We start from the raw sequence: 16,260 nt of genomic DNA, 5'->3' as shown, positions 1-16,260 counted from the left end.
CTCTAACCAAGCGTGACCCTCCTGTAAAAGATGTGGTCCATAAACAATCTTGATCATTTCTTTACTCTGCCTTTCATTTTCCATTCCCTGGTACCATCCTCCCCTCTCAGGCAGAGTTACGACTCTCAGATGGATGGCCACAGTGTTGGTAACAGACAGAGGGTTGTTTTATTCACTAAGACATGAGGCTGTGGTACAGCTGGCAAGACGAGAGGTGTAATTATCCTGCATCTTAGAGCCACCGGCAATGAATTTCTGTATAAAAGACTAGATTGGCCATGTATTATTTATGCCAGCATCAATTTTCCCAGCTGGTTCTATTTACTGTGCAAATTCTCCTCTGTCTGTTTATGGGTTAGGCCATGGTTCAGCACCTCTGGTTACTCTAGACTGAGGAAGAGCCCCCACAGGGCACCATGCATATGAAACAAGTGTCTGGTTCACTGGAAGCAGGTCACATCCTTCCTCCCTGGTAAATTATATCCCTGGGACAGCAGTGAGCTCAAGTTCTCACCTATCAGGGTGATGCATGCAGGTGTGTGAAACCCAGTCAGCAAGCAGGGAAGAACTCTCATTCTCTGGGAATCCCACTGCAGGAACGGAAAAACAACCTTCTTGGGGGAAAATCTGGTGGCTCTAGGGTTCAGAGGACTTCCTTTTTACTTTTTTTTTAATATTTTAATTTTAATTTTATTTTATTTGGTTTTTTGAGACAGAGTTTCTCTGGGTAGTTTTGGTGCCTGTCTGGGATCTCACTCTGTAGACCAGGCTGGCCTCGAACTCACAGAGATCCACCTGGCTCTGCCTCCCTAGTGCTGGGATTATAGGTGTGCGCCACCACCGCCCAGCATTATGTATTTTTAAGAGCAGGGCATACATAAAGAACTTTACATTTCTGAGGTTGTTCCTACTGAGTAACTCAGACAAAGGAAGTCCCATCTTGCAGGTGGGAAAACTGAGGCCAAAATAAATGGAAATGGGTGGAGCGAAAGCTTCCCGGATCAATTACTGTGTGAGGGATGGTGACACACAAGGCCAAGAAGCTATTCATCCAGTCATTACTGTGTTTGATGTCCCAAGCTAGGTTGACCTCAACCTCCACTGGAAACATATGGCGGACACAAAGGAAGAAAACTTGAGGCCGCGATGGCCTACGATGGACTTCTAGGTCCTCCTCCCCACTCCACACCTCCCCACGGCAGCATCCTCTGGCCAGTGGCTCCATGAGATCCCACAGTGAAGGTGAGGAAGCTGAGGCTTGGTTTCTGACAAGTCTGAGACGTCTACACTTCCCAGTCCCCTGTGGCAGTGGACAGCAGCTGACTGAGAAGGAATGCTGTAAGGGCCTGGGAGCTGTCCCTTTCCCAGTCAACAGCGTCACGTCTGTTTGGCAGGCAATTCTGGGCTCTGCTCCTCAGTCCCCAATGTCCCAATGTCTATCACCTCCTGCAGACCTGTTGGCTGGAAGGAGAGACACCAGAGAGGGGGAGGGAGAATTAAACAATCCAAGTGATCAGCTTTTGTTTCAGGGTTTCAGCATCCAAGAATCCTTCAATGAGATACCAGTGGGTATAGAAACCACCCTCTCCAGGGCCCAAGATCCATGGCGTCTCCTGGGTTGGCTCACCTGGCGGGGAGACTTGGTCAGACACACCACGCGTTGGCCGCTACCTGATGTTGCAGCCCCTTCAAAGACATCCAGGAGAATCCGGGTACTGGGCACAAAGCTCCAGGAGCGTCCCAGAGCAGGATTGACTCTCCTACTATCTCGGTCTCGGGTCAAGTGGTTGGTCACCTGCAGAAAGGGATACAGATCCATGATGGTAGTACAGAGGACACCTGTTCCTACCACTTCATTTTACAGACAAGAAATCTGAGATCTCTGACTCTCCCAGGTATTATAATTTATGGTTAAATCTAGAGCTACATTTCAGGGCTCCAGATCCGCACCCAGCTTTCCACAAAGTCATGGGGCACCTTTATTCATTCTTTCCTTAAAGTGGAGCTGGTGCTGGACTTGGACCTGCCACAGGCATCCTAAGACCAATGCACTCAGCTGTTGGTGTCTGGAGTGTGTCTGTGTGTCGGGAAAAAAGGAGGTTTAGATAAGAAGTGCAAGCCAGCCACAGAGACCCAAACCCCAGTCTCCTGATGACTTCAACTATGGCTCCTTCCCTATAGTCCATGCCAGAGACTGGCACCCAAGTCCCCACAAACACTCAGAAGCCCAGAAGCCAGCCAAGCTGGCCTCGAACTCACAGAGATCCACCTGCTTCTTCCTCCTGAGTGCTGGAGTTTGAAGAGTTTGAGTTTGAGCCAGGGCTACCTGTTACTTTTATGTGTTTGACGTGGTGTCTCACTAGGCTGCTCAGGCTGGCCTCAAACTCCTACACTGAAGTACTAGTCCTACTTCAACCTCCTGAGGGGCTGTGACTACAGACATATCACCACATTCAACTACAAGTATTTTAAATGTCTAGATAGGTCATTGCCCCCTTTTAAGGAAATATTACACTAATCTGTGCACCTGCAGGCAGTGTGAAAGAATTGGTTTCCCTGCTCTTTTGTTCAAAAAAACCAAAAAAAAAAAAAAAAAAAAAAGAGTGCTCACTGTCAGGGCTGGAGCAGTGAGTGGTTCAGCAGCCAGGAACACATGCTGCTCTTGCAGAGGACCAACTTCTGTTCTTACCACAGAGCTGTTTCCTGTCCTGATAGAAGCAGCTTTTTTTTTTTTTTTTTTTTTTTGAGACAGGGTTTCTCTGTGTAGCTTTGCGCCTTTCCTGGAACTCACTTGGTAGCCCAGGCTGGCCTCAAACTCACAGAGATCCGCCTGGCTCTGCCTCCCGAGTGCTGGGATTAAAGGCGTGAACCACCACCGCCCGGCTAGAAGCAGCTTTTTAAGTCTGCATACTTTTCTTTTTTTTTTTTTTTTGGTTTTTCAAGACAGGGTTTCTCTGTGTAGCTTTGCGCCTTTCCTGGATCTCGCTCTGTAGACCAGGCTGGCCTCGAACTCACAGAGATCCGCCTGGCTCTGCCTCCCCCGAGTGCTGGGATTAAAGGCGTGCGCCACCACCGCCCGGCGAAGTCTGCATACTTTTCATAAAAAGATTTAAAAAAGCTGCCGGGTGGTGGTGGCACACGCCTTTAATCCCAGCACTCGGGAGGCAGAGCCAGGCGGATCTCTGTGAGTTCGAGGCCAGCCTGGTCTACAGAGCGAGATCCAGGAAAGGCGCAAAGCTACACAGAGAAACCCTGTCTCGAAAAACCAAAAAAAAAAAAAGATTCAAGTTGTTGGGGCTGGAGGGATGGCTCAGAGGTTAAGAGCACTGGCTGCTCTTCCAGAGGTTCTGAGTTCAATTCCCAGCACCCACATGGTGGCTCACAACCATCTTTAATAAGACCTGGCACCGTCTCTGGCATGCAGGCAGAATATTGTATACATAATAAATAAATCTTAGAAAAAAAAAAGATTCAAGTTGTTATCAATCTCCACACCCAAGGAGCCATGCTCATACTTCATCTCTCTGTAAAATCTTTTTCTTTTGCATATATGTTTACATTTTTAGATAACTTTCTTTTTTTTTTAAAGACTTTATTTTTATAGTTGGGCAGTGGTGGTGCACACCTTTAATCCCAGCACTTGGGAGCCAGGGGCAGTGGATCTCTGTGAGTTGGAAGCCAGCCTGGTCTACAGAGCAAGTTCCAGGACAGCCAGGGCTACACAGAGAAACCCTGTCTCGAAAAACCAAAACCAAAACCAAAAAGTAACATCTCAGGCCATTTTCTGTGTTTTGTTTTGTTTTAAGATTTATTTATTATGTATACAGTGTTCTGCCTGCCTGCATCTGCCTGCATGTATGCCTGCACACTGGAAGAAGGCACCAGATCTCATTACAGGTGGTTGTGACTCACCACGTAGTTGCTGGGAATTGAACCCAGGACCTCTGGAAGAGCAACCAGTGCTCTTAACCTCTGAGCCATCTCTCCAGCCCTGTTTTCTGTGTTTTTTTTTTTTTTTTAAAGATTTATTTATTTATTATGTACACAGTGTTCTGCCTGCATGTATGCCTGCACACTGGAAGAAGGCACCAGATCTCATTACAGATGGTTGTGAGCCACCATATGGTTGCTGAGAGTTGAACTCAGGACCTTTGGAAGAGCAAGCAGTGCTCTTAACCTCTGAGCCATCTCTCCAGCCCCTTCTGTGTTCTTACATAGACCCTTTTTTCTATTTTCATTATTGAATGAAAAAAATAAATAAATAAAAAGGGAGGACATGACTGCTCCTAGGTGTGGGTTGAGAAGGTTTATTGTAGATAAAAGGGAGAAAACAGCCAGAGGAAAGGTTTTGGGTAGACATGACCAGTAGACTGAGCAGGGCCATGTGAGGAGAGAGGGGGAGAGAGAGCCAAGGAGGAGCCACTGACCAAGAGAGGCAGCCTGCGCCAAATGATTGGTGTAGCAAAATGGCTGAGGTATATAGGCACCAGAGGTGCTGAGGGAAGGAACAGCCCAGCCCCTGGGCTGGAGAGTTCAGGGGAGGGGGTAGGGTATGATAGCCAGGACCCTGTAACAGGTAGGGACTGAGGGATGCTGGGAGAATCTGGTGGCCAGAATCTGCTTTGATGTTAGGCATCTCAGCCATTTGTCCTGGGTTTGAGACCTAACAATTACCATCAAATTTTTCAATTTGTTCTGTTTTGTTTCATTGAGAAAGGATCTCACTATATATCCCAAACTACCTTGAATTTGAGATCCTCCTACCTCAGCCTCTGAGTACCAAAAGCAAAAGCATATGCCCTATACCTAGTTCTTTACATAGATTCTTTAAGATGGCCATTTTAAAGCAAGACATGGGGGCACATGCCTGTAATCCCAGTACTTGGAGGCTTGAAAAACCAAACCAAACAACCCCCCCCCCCCTTAAAACAAGATAGTCCCTAATCCCTGTAGCTATTCATGGTCCAAATACCTCTCTGACCTGTGGAAGCTGAGCTCTGTGCTCTGTCCCCTTCCTTAAGGGCTATTATAGTTCTAAGATAACATTTAAGAGAACTAGTGCTGGCTACAATTAGAAATTATGTTCATAGGAAAAGCCTCCTCACCATCACTGCCACACCCAGCTCCCGGGCCAGGATCTTGAGCTCTCGGGCCAGCTGCATCATTAAGGCCAGGCCTGGGGGAGGAGCAAACAGGAGAGGCAGCAAGAGGGCCGAAGGACAGGGCTGGGAGGTGAAGTCCCCACCCTGTCTCCAGGCTCTCCTTCCTACTGACCTTCCCTCTGTTGACCTCCCAGAAGCGGGGCGACCACTGCAGTGACGGAATCCACAATCACAACCTTCACAGTGCCTGAAGAGGCCGTTGCCTGTAGGGATGGGAAAAGCAGGTACCATGAACCAGTGACCTCTAGGGGACGCCCGGGGCAAGCTCCTCTAGTGGACGCCCGGGGCAAGCTCCTCTAGTGGATGGAGGCCAGTAAGATGGATGGCTCAGCAGATAAAGGCAATGGTTGGACAAGCCTGGCAGCCTGAGTTTGATCCCTGGAACCCAAGTAAAGGTGGAAGCAGAGAACCAACTCCACAGAGTTCACTTCTCTGACCTACACACACACACACACACACACACACACACACACACACACACACACACACACACACACACACACACACACGGTGGCATGCATGTGCTCAGTTGTGCCTGTCTGTACATATACACACAATTTAAAAAATCAAGTTTACTCCTCAGAATTTTTTTTTTAAGAAGCCAGTCATGGGCTGGAGAGATGGCTCAGAGGTTAAGAACACTGGCTGCTCTTCCAAAGGTTCTGAGTTCAATTCCCAGCAACCACATGGTGGCTCAGAACCATTCGTAATGAAATCTGGTGCCCTCTTCTGGCCTGCAGGCATACATGCAGGCAGAACACTGTATACATTAAAAAAAAAAAAAAAAAAGTCAGTCATAAACAACCTTTCCTACCCAAATCCGACAGGCCTCACTGAAGCACCTTCCCTGACCTCATAAGCATAACAGACTCCACTGAGGATTTAGTAGACAGAGCGGGTTTAAGTCATAGGACAGCACAAACTCTCCATTCAGGAATTCCCATGCAGATTCCAATGGCAATCTCCTTACACCCAGCCTACTGTTAGCCCCTTCTCCTATTCTGAATCCCCTCACTGCTGCTCACTTTCACTTCAAATTCCCAAGCTGCATTTGCTCTCCACTGAGGAACCCAGGGCCTGGGGCATGCTGGGAACGCATTCTCCCTGAGTTACAGTAGTCTCTGCCCCTTTGTCCTCTTTTGTTTCCATCTCCTAGATTTCACCTCCTAAGCCCCCTCCTCTCCCACAGCTACCATGGTTCCAAATAAAGGTCGCTGTTTCAACCAGGCAGTGGTTGTGCAGGCGGGTCTCTGAGTTCAAGGCCAACCTGGTCTACAGAGCGAGTTCCAGGATGGCCAGGGCTACACAGAGAAACCCTGTCTTTAAAAAAAAAAAAAGGTAGTTGTTTCTCTAAGAGCCTGATGCCATTTCTCAGACCACAATCTGGTGTCTTTCCACAGGTGAGCATGGTCCCAGCATCTACGGACCTAAGATGTCTTCCACGCTTCCTTCTTCTCTCCCTTACTCCTCAGATCCTGATCCCGCTACACGTGTTGTTTCCATTTGCCAAGCCTTGGCTATTTGGCATTTCCACTCTGCCTTTTGTGTATCTCATTTCCAGCCTGGAACTGTGCGCCAGTCTTCCAGCCTCTGACTCTGAGCCTGTTACCAATGCGTCTAAGAGAGGACAGCGGAAATGGGAGAAGTCAAAACCAACCAGCTGAGGCCCTCCTCAGCCCTGTCCAGCTAAATGGCACAGCAAGACCTTTGCTGCTTTTGCCGAGGACCTGGGTTTGATTCCCAGCACCCACAAGATGGCTCACAACCTTCTGTAACTAAGTTCCAGAGGAATTAAATGTCCTCTTCACGCCTCCAAGGGCACCAGGCAAGCACACCATGTACATACATTCAGACACATAGAATACAATTTTAAAACCTTAAAAAAAAAAAAGCCAAGTGTCATTCAAAATCTCCTTCTCCCTTCCTTATAAACATTAATCTGAACATGTTTAGGTACTGGGTAGAAATCTCCTGACATCAGTGAGGATGGGCCCAGCACCCAATTCAAGATTCATATAAAGGTAGATGATTTGCTTTTGGTTAACTATGGCGGGAGGGATACCTCAGCGACAGTGTCTGGCTAACGTGTATAGGCCCTGGATTAGATCTCTAGTGTCACAAAAAAAGAAAAAAATTTATATTTATTTATTTTCATGTGTGAGCATGTGTGCATGTGTGCATATATTCATGAACACAGCCTTGGACAACTTGCAGAAGTCAGTTCTTTCCTTCCACCACGTGGGTCCTGAGAATCGATCCAACTTGGGTTGTAAGGATTGGCAGCAAATGCCTTTATCTATGAAATATCCTCACCAGATCCTTATCATCACAATTAAAGAAAGAAACCTGGATCGGGTGGTGGCGGCAGCAGTACACGCCTTTAATCCCAGCACTTGGGAGGCAGAGGCAGGAGGATCTCTGTGAGTCCAAGGCTAGCCTGGTCTTTAGTTCCAGAACAGCCAGGGAGAGAAACCCTGTCTTGAAAAACCAAAAACCCAAACCAACCAAAACAAAAACCAAACCAGGGGCTGGAGAGATGGCTCAGAGGTTAAGAGCACCGACTGCTCTTCCAGAGGTCCTGAGTTCAATTCCCAGCAACCACATGGTGGCTCTCAACCATCTGTAATGAGATCTGGTGCCCTCTTCTGGCCTGCAGAATACATGCTGTATATATAATAAATAAATAAATAAATCTTTAAAAAAAAAACACAAAAACAAAAACCAAACCAACCTGGCTAACTATATGTAAAAAGAGAGAGTCTACTAGAGGCCCTAAAGTATGCTGCTGCTGCTGCTGCTGCTGCTCTTCCTCCTCCTCCTCTTCTTCCCTCTTCCTCTTCCTTTTTTTTTTCTTGTTTTTGTTGTTGTTGGTTTTTTGAGAGAGGGTCTTTCTGTGTAGCCCTGGCTGTCCTGGAACTCACTCTGCATACTGTGCTATCCTCAAACTCAGAGATCCACCTGCCTCTGCCTCCCAAGTACTAGGATTAAAAGTGTGTGCCATCACCACCCAGCTATGTTTTTCTTAATAAAAGGGAAGAGATAATAAAAAAAAAAATTATCTCTCACTTACTTGCTTGAATATGGAGCACATGTATGCTTGGGGCTACAGCAGCCACTAGCCAATTTTGAGTTAAAGAACAGGAGAATTGGACACAGGACTCAGTGCCAGCCTCCAGTCTCACAAAAGATAATCAGATTGTCTCAAGAGTCAAGTCTCCCAGCCACATGTGGTGAAGCATACCTTCAATCTCAGCACTCAGGAGACAGGGCAGGAGACCTCTGTAAATTCCCAACCAGCCAGGCAGCCAGGCTACATAGTAAGATCCCTCCCCCCACCTCTCTCTCTCTCTCTCTCTCTCTCTCTCTCTCTCTCTCTCTCTCTCTCTCACACACACACACACACACAGACACACAGACACACACACACACACACACACACACACACACACACACACACACACGAGTTTTCCTAATTGATTTCAGTGAGTAATGCAGAGGTGAAGACAATATAATCCTCTACTCAAGGAGCTCACTGTTGTACAGGGTTGGTGAGCCTGTAAACAATGCAGCACATGAATTATGAATTAAGCACCAAGGAATTCCACCTGGGGCACGGGCCAGTGGGGAAGAGGGAGGGCTGGCAAACACAGCTGGAGATGTTACATTGGACACAGGCATTCCAAATAGTCTGTGGTAGGACACCTGCCGCGATACAGACAACACCTGGCCATCTGGGGAAAGCAGAAACAGGTACATCAGCAGGCTCACCTGCTGGGCCATGGTGCCCCGAAGGTCCTGCAGCATATCCAGCATCTGGAAGATGTCAAATGCATGCACCACCTGTATCCTCTGGAGAGCACCTGCCTGAGGGGTGGGAAAGAGAAGCAGGGACTTGGAGAGGGGATCCAGGAAAGCGATAAAGAGGAATCACCAAGCTGAAAAGGCAAAGAGGCACTTAGACACAGTGCTGGCATCCAGAATGGCAAATGGATTTTGCCTAATGGGCTGGATCTCACAGTGGTGACTACCTGGGTGCTGAGCTGTAAGACGTTCAGAATTCAGCAGGAAGGACAGATTGATTAGTGATGCCTGCCCTGACAAGAAATGGGCTGGAGACATAGCTGCAGGTCTTTGCCAGCTCTGATTTATGGTATTCGAGGACTTGGAAGTTCCTGGAGAATCAGTGTGGGTGGCATCCAAGCTGGGGTGATGCCGTTAACATGAGCAGCTCTAGGAATGCAGAGGACTCTCCAGTTTCAAGAAATGATTCTCACAGATGGTGTACATTCTTACAATGTTAAAGAGTCATGAAGTCCTCTAGCATCAGGATTTTAAAGGAACCCAGCCATCTTGCCCCCTACCTGTTTCTCCTCATCTTGAGTTCTAGCCTGTAGTAGCTGGAGGAGGCGGGACGCTGTCATCCCTCCATTGGAATCAACATACAGTACATTCTGCTGCAGGCTGTGGGCCACATTTGCAGCTACACAGAGACATACCTTCAGAGACAAGATGGGGCGCTGAGTAAACCTAAGCCCTTGGAGAAGAGGGAGTACCACCAGACAGCTTCCCTGCCACATCCTGCCCAGATTCCAACAACACCCACTGGCAAAAGCCATACCCATTCTCAGCACCCATCTGGTCTGTTCTGACCGTGCAACCCACAGGGACACCTGCAAGAACTCCCCAGGGAATCCAGGACAGTGCACCCATCTCCCCCGACTCTCCCTGCTGTTGGCCCCAAGGGTACCTGGGTTTTTCCGCTACCTGGGCCTCCTACAATTTCAGTCACCTCCCCCGTATAGAGGCCAGCATCAAGTAGTCTGTCCAGGCTGATGGTAGAAGAGAGAACCAGGGGATGGGCAAAGAGAGGAGAGAAGAAATTGTATTAAACTTGCAGATAAATTCGGGAAGTAAGCTGGGCATGGTGACAGATGCCTTTAATCCCAATATCAGGGAGACAAAGGCAGGCCTCTGTGAGGTCAATGGCAACATGAGAACCTGACTAATATATATATATATTATATTATTATGTATATTATATATTATAATATGTATATATGTGTGTATATATGTACATACACACACACAAACATATATATCTTTGGACATATATTTGGGGAGATAGCTTAATGGTAGAGTACATGCTTATCACATGCAAAGCCCTCAGAGTTCAATCTCTAGTATGGGGGTGGGAAGGAGGTCGGGGAAAGTTGGCATTCACTAATGTAGAATCTTGTAATCCACCACCACAAAAAGTCTCTCCATTTATTTGGGTCACCTTTGACCTTCTTCATCAGCATTTTTAATTTTCAGCATACAAATTATCCACGGGCTTTGTCAGACTTAGACCTATGTATTTCATTTCCTTAGATGCAACAGCAAATGGCATTGTGTTTTTAATTTCAGTTTTCACATGTTCATTGTGAGTTCAGAGAAATGCAATTGATTTTTATGTGTTGATCTTGTATCCCCAGACCTTGCTAAACTCGATTATTAGTTCTGGGAGTTTGTAATTATTTTTTATTTGCTTGTTTTTTTGCCTGCCTCCCTCATCTGGTAGGAGCACCCGGGGGCAAAGACTGGGTCTTTAACCCTCTTGTGTCTCCAATATTAGCACACAGAGCCGAAAACCCTGAAGGCACACAGTAAATGTTACTGCAGAAATTAAAAGAACAGTGGCTAGACTGTCATAACTCTGGCTGTGGAAGCCTTGAGATGAATCTCAAAACACAGCCACTTCCTAACCTCAGCTCTGCTCCTGAACCAAGTTCCTACCCTCGACGCTAGGCCCAAGATGAGAGCTGAAGTTTCTGTGTTGCAGCCTGGACCAATGCCTGACTGTCATGCACCACCCCTTTTTTTTTTTTTTTTTTTTTTAAGACAGGGTTTCTCTGTGCAGCTTTGGAGCCTGTCCTGGATCTCACTTTGTAGACCAGGCTGGACTCGAACTCACAAAGATTCACCTGGCTCTGCCTCCCGAGTGCTGGGATTAAAGGCACACACCACCACCCTTCTTAACAGGGCAATAATAGTTACAGACTGCAAGCCTCTGAAGGGGTTCCTGATGACCAACCATGACCTATGATCACATGACAAGCAGCAACCAGTCTCCACCCCACCTACTTTAACTCCAGGGACCACAGGTTCCTGCCAGTTGAAATCTGGTTCTTAATCCAGCCCTGTGGCTTCTTGGAATAACTGGACACGCTCTGGGTCTGTTTAATAAGCAGCTACTTAATAGGTCCCCAGCCTCTGCTTCTGAATCCCGTTCTCCCCAAGACACCGGAAGCCTAGGTCCATTACATTAGCTCCTCTCAGTGTGTTCTCCCAGGGTGGGCCCCAGATCAACAACATCAGCAACACAGACACTGTTAGATCCCGCTTCTGAACCGAGTTCAAGAACTCCACCCAGGTGGGGGTTGGCAGGATGGCTCGGGCAATAGAAGTGCTTGCCTTGCAAGCATGGGGATCTTACTTTGCACCAAAGAACCTGCTAGAAAAAACTGGGTGTGAGGGGCTGGAGGTGGCTGAGCAGTTGGCTCATAACCAACCAGGACATCTGACACCTCTCGTCTCCACAGATCCCTGCATACAGGAACACATTCACACACGGAAACATACACATCATTATTAAGCTAAAATAACTTTAAAAAAATTTTTTTTTATTTTTTTAAAGTAAATCTTTTTTTTTTTTTTTGGTTTTTTTTTTTTCGAGACAGGGTTTCTCTCTGTAGTTTTAGAGCCTGTCCTGGATCTTACTGTGTAGACCAGGCTGGCCTCGAACTCACAGAGATCCTCCTGGCTCTGCCTCCCGAGTGCTGGGATTAAAGGCGTGTGCCACCGCCATCTGGCTTAAAATAACTTTTACAAAAGGAAAAAAGACAGCTGTGGTTGTGTACTTGCTTTCTTTCTTCCTTCCTTTCTTTCTTTTTGGTTTTTTTTCAAGACAGGGTTTCGCTGTACAGGTCTGGCTGTCCTGGAACTCACTCTGTAGACCAGGCTGGCCTCAAACTCACAGAGATCTGCCTGCCTTGGCCTCCTAAGTGCTGGAATTAAGAGTGTGCACCATTATGCCCAGTTAAAATAAAATCTTTAAAAAAAAAAAAAAAAAAAGCCACCACATACTGGGCTATGAGGCTCCACCTGCATGAAGTACTTCCAAATCTGCCTTCCAGACAACTTCCCACCCGTGTTTCTTTCTTTCTTTTCTTTTTTTAAAACTTATTTAACTTTATTTAATGTGCATTGGTCCGAAGGTGTCAGATCCCCTGGATCTGGAGTTACAGACAGTTGTGAGCTGCCATGTGGGTGCTGGGAATGGAACCCAGGTTCTCTAGAAGAACAGTTAGTGCTCTTAACCACTGAGGCATCTGTCCATCTCTCCAGTCCCCCACCTCACCCCTGTTTCTACCCCTGACTCCTCCCACTGCTTTTGAAGTGGAGCATCCTACCATTAAATCCCCTGTTACCTCTGAGCATATCAATATATGTGGAGGGACTCCAACCAGGGCTGCCTAAAATGCAGGGCTTTCTCCCCACCTTTCCCACTGACCTTCCCATCAGCCTTCTTCCAGTCACTCAGACACCTTGCCTTACGTTTCCTGAAGACCTTATTCCAACAGAGATGAACAGACAAGAGCTCTGGCTTGCAAGGCATACCCAGTCTCCCCGGTCGACAGCATTTCCCCTAGTGTGCCACAGGCTCTACTGCCCTGCAAAGATTCACACTGCACCTCAGCACCCCGAGACTCACAACAAAGGACCCTATTTAACGGTTTAATAAGAGATCAACGGTCTTAATATGATAACAACAGTCAATCACGCATTTCACTAACTTGGACTTACCTCCACAGTTTCAAAGTCACATCCACTGTGTAGGCACAGCACGCTGTAGGGAAATCTAAAAACCTAGCAAATCGCCTTTTACTCTTCCTGCCTACACCCTGTCTGAGATGAAAGTCTCTTGTCACAGCTCTCTTTCAACAGGTTTTCCACCGTCACAAACCCTGGATCAGATTCACACCGCCCATACCAGCACCATCAGATCCCTGCTTGACCTCGTCTGGCCAGCCCCGTCCATCCTCCACATCTTTGCTCCACGGCCTACAAACGCTTTCACAGTGGCCTCTCCCCTCCAGATATACATCAGAACAGTCCAGCCAGAATGAAGTTCTTAGACACGACCTCCAGCACCCAATCTACCATCCGCAGGATCCTGAGCCCCCATTTCTTCACATACACATCGATGATTTCAAGGGCAGTGAACTCTCATTAGGGGTTGTGAAGGACAAATGGAATACATGCCATGAAATGCTGAGCACAGTGCCAGAGTCAGGGTGAGCATTCAGGGCAAGCTCAGTGGTTGGGGTCTGCCAATGCCAAGGCTACCTGTGCCACCCTGAGTCCTCAACCCCACCCACCCCATGATGACCGCAGCTGCAATCCTGCCGGTGTACCTTCTCACTGCTCATTCTGTGGATGCTGTTTTTGTAAGTTCCCTGGGCTCCAAAGCCAATGTGCCTCCTTGCTGTACTCACTAGTCTCCTGTATAGACTAACCACCATACTTAAGAGTGCGAGTCTTGCCTCACGCGTACAGACAGCATCTGCACGTGTCTGGCACCCAGTAGGCACTCAGCCAATGTTTGATGGATTACAAACACAGACCCCCCAACCAACAAGAACAAGCACCAGACTGTGCAGACCTTGCCAAGAGAATGTGTTATGGAAACAGCAAGGGCCAGACCAATCCAAAGACCTTTGTGACGGCAGTGTTATTCATCAAACTCCACACAAACAGGCCAGGAGAGAGGTCAGGCTCGCTTGGCCAGAAAATGCCAGTTGTCTTCCAATTCGTTCCCAGCCCGACCGAACCACAGGGCATAATGTAACTGCTCTTTTCAATGAGTGTGCCCGTTCCCGGCTGCTGCCTCCTGTGGCAAAGGCACCAGACTCAGGATTATATTTCCCTGGGCTCACCTCTGCCGGCCCCTCCTTTTAGGCTAACCACAAAGGAGGTCAACAATCTCTAACATCTATAGTCTATTGCAGTGGTTCTCAACCTGTGGGTCATCACCCCTCTGGGAAATTGAACAATCCTTACACAGGGGTCGCACATATCAGATATTTACATTAATTTATAACAGTAGCAAAATTGGCCGGGCGGTGGTGGCGCACGCCTTTAATCCCAGCACTCGGGAGGCAGAGCCAGGCGGATCTCTGTGAGTTCGAGGCCAGCCTGGACTACCAAGTGAGTTCCAGGAAAGGCGCAAAGCTACACAGAGAAACCCTGTCTCGAAAAACCAAAAAAAAAAAAAAAAAAAAAACAGTAGCAAAATTATAGGTATGAAGTAGCAACAAAAATAATTTTATGGTGGGGAGGGGGATTCATCACAACATGAAGAACTGTATTAGAAGGTCAGTCACAGCATTAGGAAAGTTGAGAACCACTGCTCCAGAGTCAGACCTTAGATTCAGACTCCCAGGAAGTCTCAATCCTGTCCTGAATCCTGAAGTATCAGAGACTCTACTGAAAAATGGGATATTATTGACATCTTGTGTTCTAGGGCAGTGGCTCTTCACTGGGAAATGTTGGCTCCTAGGAGATACTGAGTCATATCTGGAGACATTTTTGATTGTTAAAACTGGGGGGGAGGAGAAGAGGTCCTGGCATCTGGCGGGTAGAGCCCAAGGATGCTGCTAAATGTCTCTCAATACAGAGGCTATCCCTACCCCAGCAAATGACTACTTGTCCCCCAAGTGCTGATGCTAAGAAGCCCTTTTGTTTTACTCTAAGGAAAAAGAACTCAAGAGCCCAGATGCCTCTAGGATCCTTGACAGCTCCAGATGCCCTCACCAACCCTGCCCTTGGTAGTCTCGGGAAGCTCGGCTTTCACCTTCTTGCCCAGGTAAGCATACAAACCTTCCAATGCCGGTGGACAGGATAGCAGTGGAAGTCTTCAGTTCCTCATAGAGGTCCGCGCCATTTAATGGGAAAGCCGAGAACTGGGCCAGCAACACCCTCCTCAGGGCAACCAGGGCCTGCCAATAGGGCAGACACTCAGGCTCCAGAGCGCCCAGACTGCCCAGCGCCCAGCCGCCCCCGCAGAGCAATCCAGATCTAGCGCCCCCTTATCAACTTCGGGGAACTCTGATCCTGCAGCTTGAGGACCCGCTCTAGAAGATACCTTGGGATGGAGCTTGCACATCGTGAGCTCACCTTGTAGGACAAGCCACACTTCTGGGCTACCTCCTCCAGGTTAGCAGCTGCCAGGTCCGCCACTGGAAAGAGACCAAGTGCAGCTGATTAGCAACAGGAATGACTTAGCCATGCCACGCTTGCCTTTTTCTCTGTTGGGAAACGGCGTTAAAGTCTTAGTCTACTCCCGATTTCAAGTACGCAGGCCCTGATGCAGGACCCGGCGAGGAGCCCAGCACACAGTAGAGCCCTGTCTCGAACCCGGCCTCCCCAGGAGGTCAGAGTGTGGCCGTCCTGTTAGAGAGAAGCGCCCCGCACTTGTGCCAAGACTGTGGCGCCAATCCCTGTAGTCGTGCCCATGTTGTGTGCTACGAGCCCAAAAGGTCACCTGTCTTGATCCTTCGGCCTTTCAGAAGCTGGACGATCTCCTCGGTGAGGCCGGGGCACAGCCCTGCCCTGAGCATGCCCATGTTCCCTGCAAACCTGGGACGCCCCGGGGTCTGTCTGTCACGTGGGTGCCCGCCAACTCCCCCACAATGGGCGTCCCTCGGTTCCACTTCTGGAAAGGGTCCTGATGCGCCAGAGCGGGAGGAGGGGGCGGGAAGAGGATGCAGGTCGGGGTGAGGGACACCAGCCCTTCCCGATTCGCAGGACTCCAGCACACTGGGCCCGCCCCCTCCCGGAGGATGCTTCCGGGTTCCGCGACTGGAGCGTCTTTTGTGGCCCAGGCCTGCAGCGCCATCTGCTGACCAAGAGGGCAAACGCGGCGGCCTGGCGACTCGCGCCAAACCACCTGCCAGCCTCAGAGCTACTCTATCTCTCCCTTCCCCCTCCCTCCCCTCCTCCTCCCTCCCTCCCTCCCTTCCTCTCTCTCCTACACCCTACCCCCCACCCCCTACCC

The 16,260-nt window shown here is 48.5% G+C and overlaps 1 protein-coding gene across 1 annotated transcript; it reads right to left on the bottom strand.

Annotated features, from left to right (window-relative positions):
* Positions 1-143: 143 nt before the first annotated feature.
* Rad51d (RAD51 paralog D) lies at positions 144-16,010 on the bottom strand. Its single transcript, XM_052759794.1, has 10 exons — positions 15,748-16,010; positions 15,381-15,442; positions 15,084-15,202; positions 9,910-9,991; positions 9,524-9,658; positions 8,931-9,026; positions 5,275-5,365; positions 5,106-5,176; positions 1,628-1,795; positions 144-1,461 (listed from the first exon to the last, which is right to left on the bottom strand). The coding sequence occupies exons 1-10, from the start codon at positions 15,827-15,829 to the stop codon at positions 1,378-1,380; spliced, it is 990 nt and encodes a 329-aa protein (XP_052615754.1). The 5' UTR covers positions 15,830-16,010; the 3' UTR covers positions 144-1,377.
* Between the last annotated feature and the right edge of the window lie 250 nt (positions 16,011-16,260).

The sequence above is a fragment of the Peromyscus californicus genome, unplaced genomic scaffold, assembly GCF_007827085.1.
Source record: "Peromyscus californicus insignis strain IS unplaced genomic scaffold, ASM782708v3 Scaffold_3__1_contigs__length_106647218, whole genome shotgun sequence".
In the NCBI taxonomy this organism is placed as follows: Eukaryota; Metazoa; Chordata; class Mammalia; order Rodentia; family Cricetidae; genus Peromyscus; species Peromyscus californicus.
The sequence above is the reverse complement of the archived record's forward strand: the minus strand, read 5'-3'. Positions and strand labels throughout refer to the sequence as shown.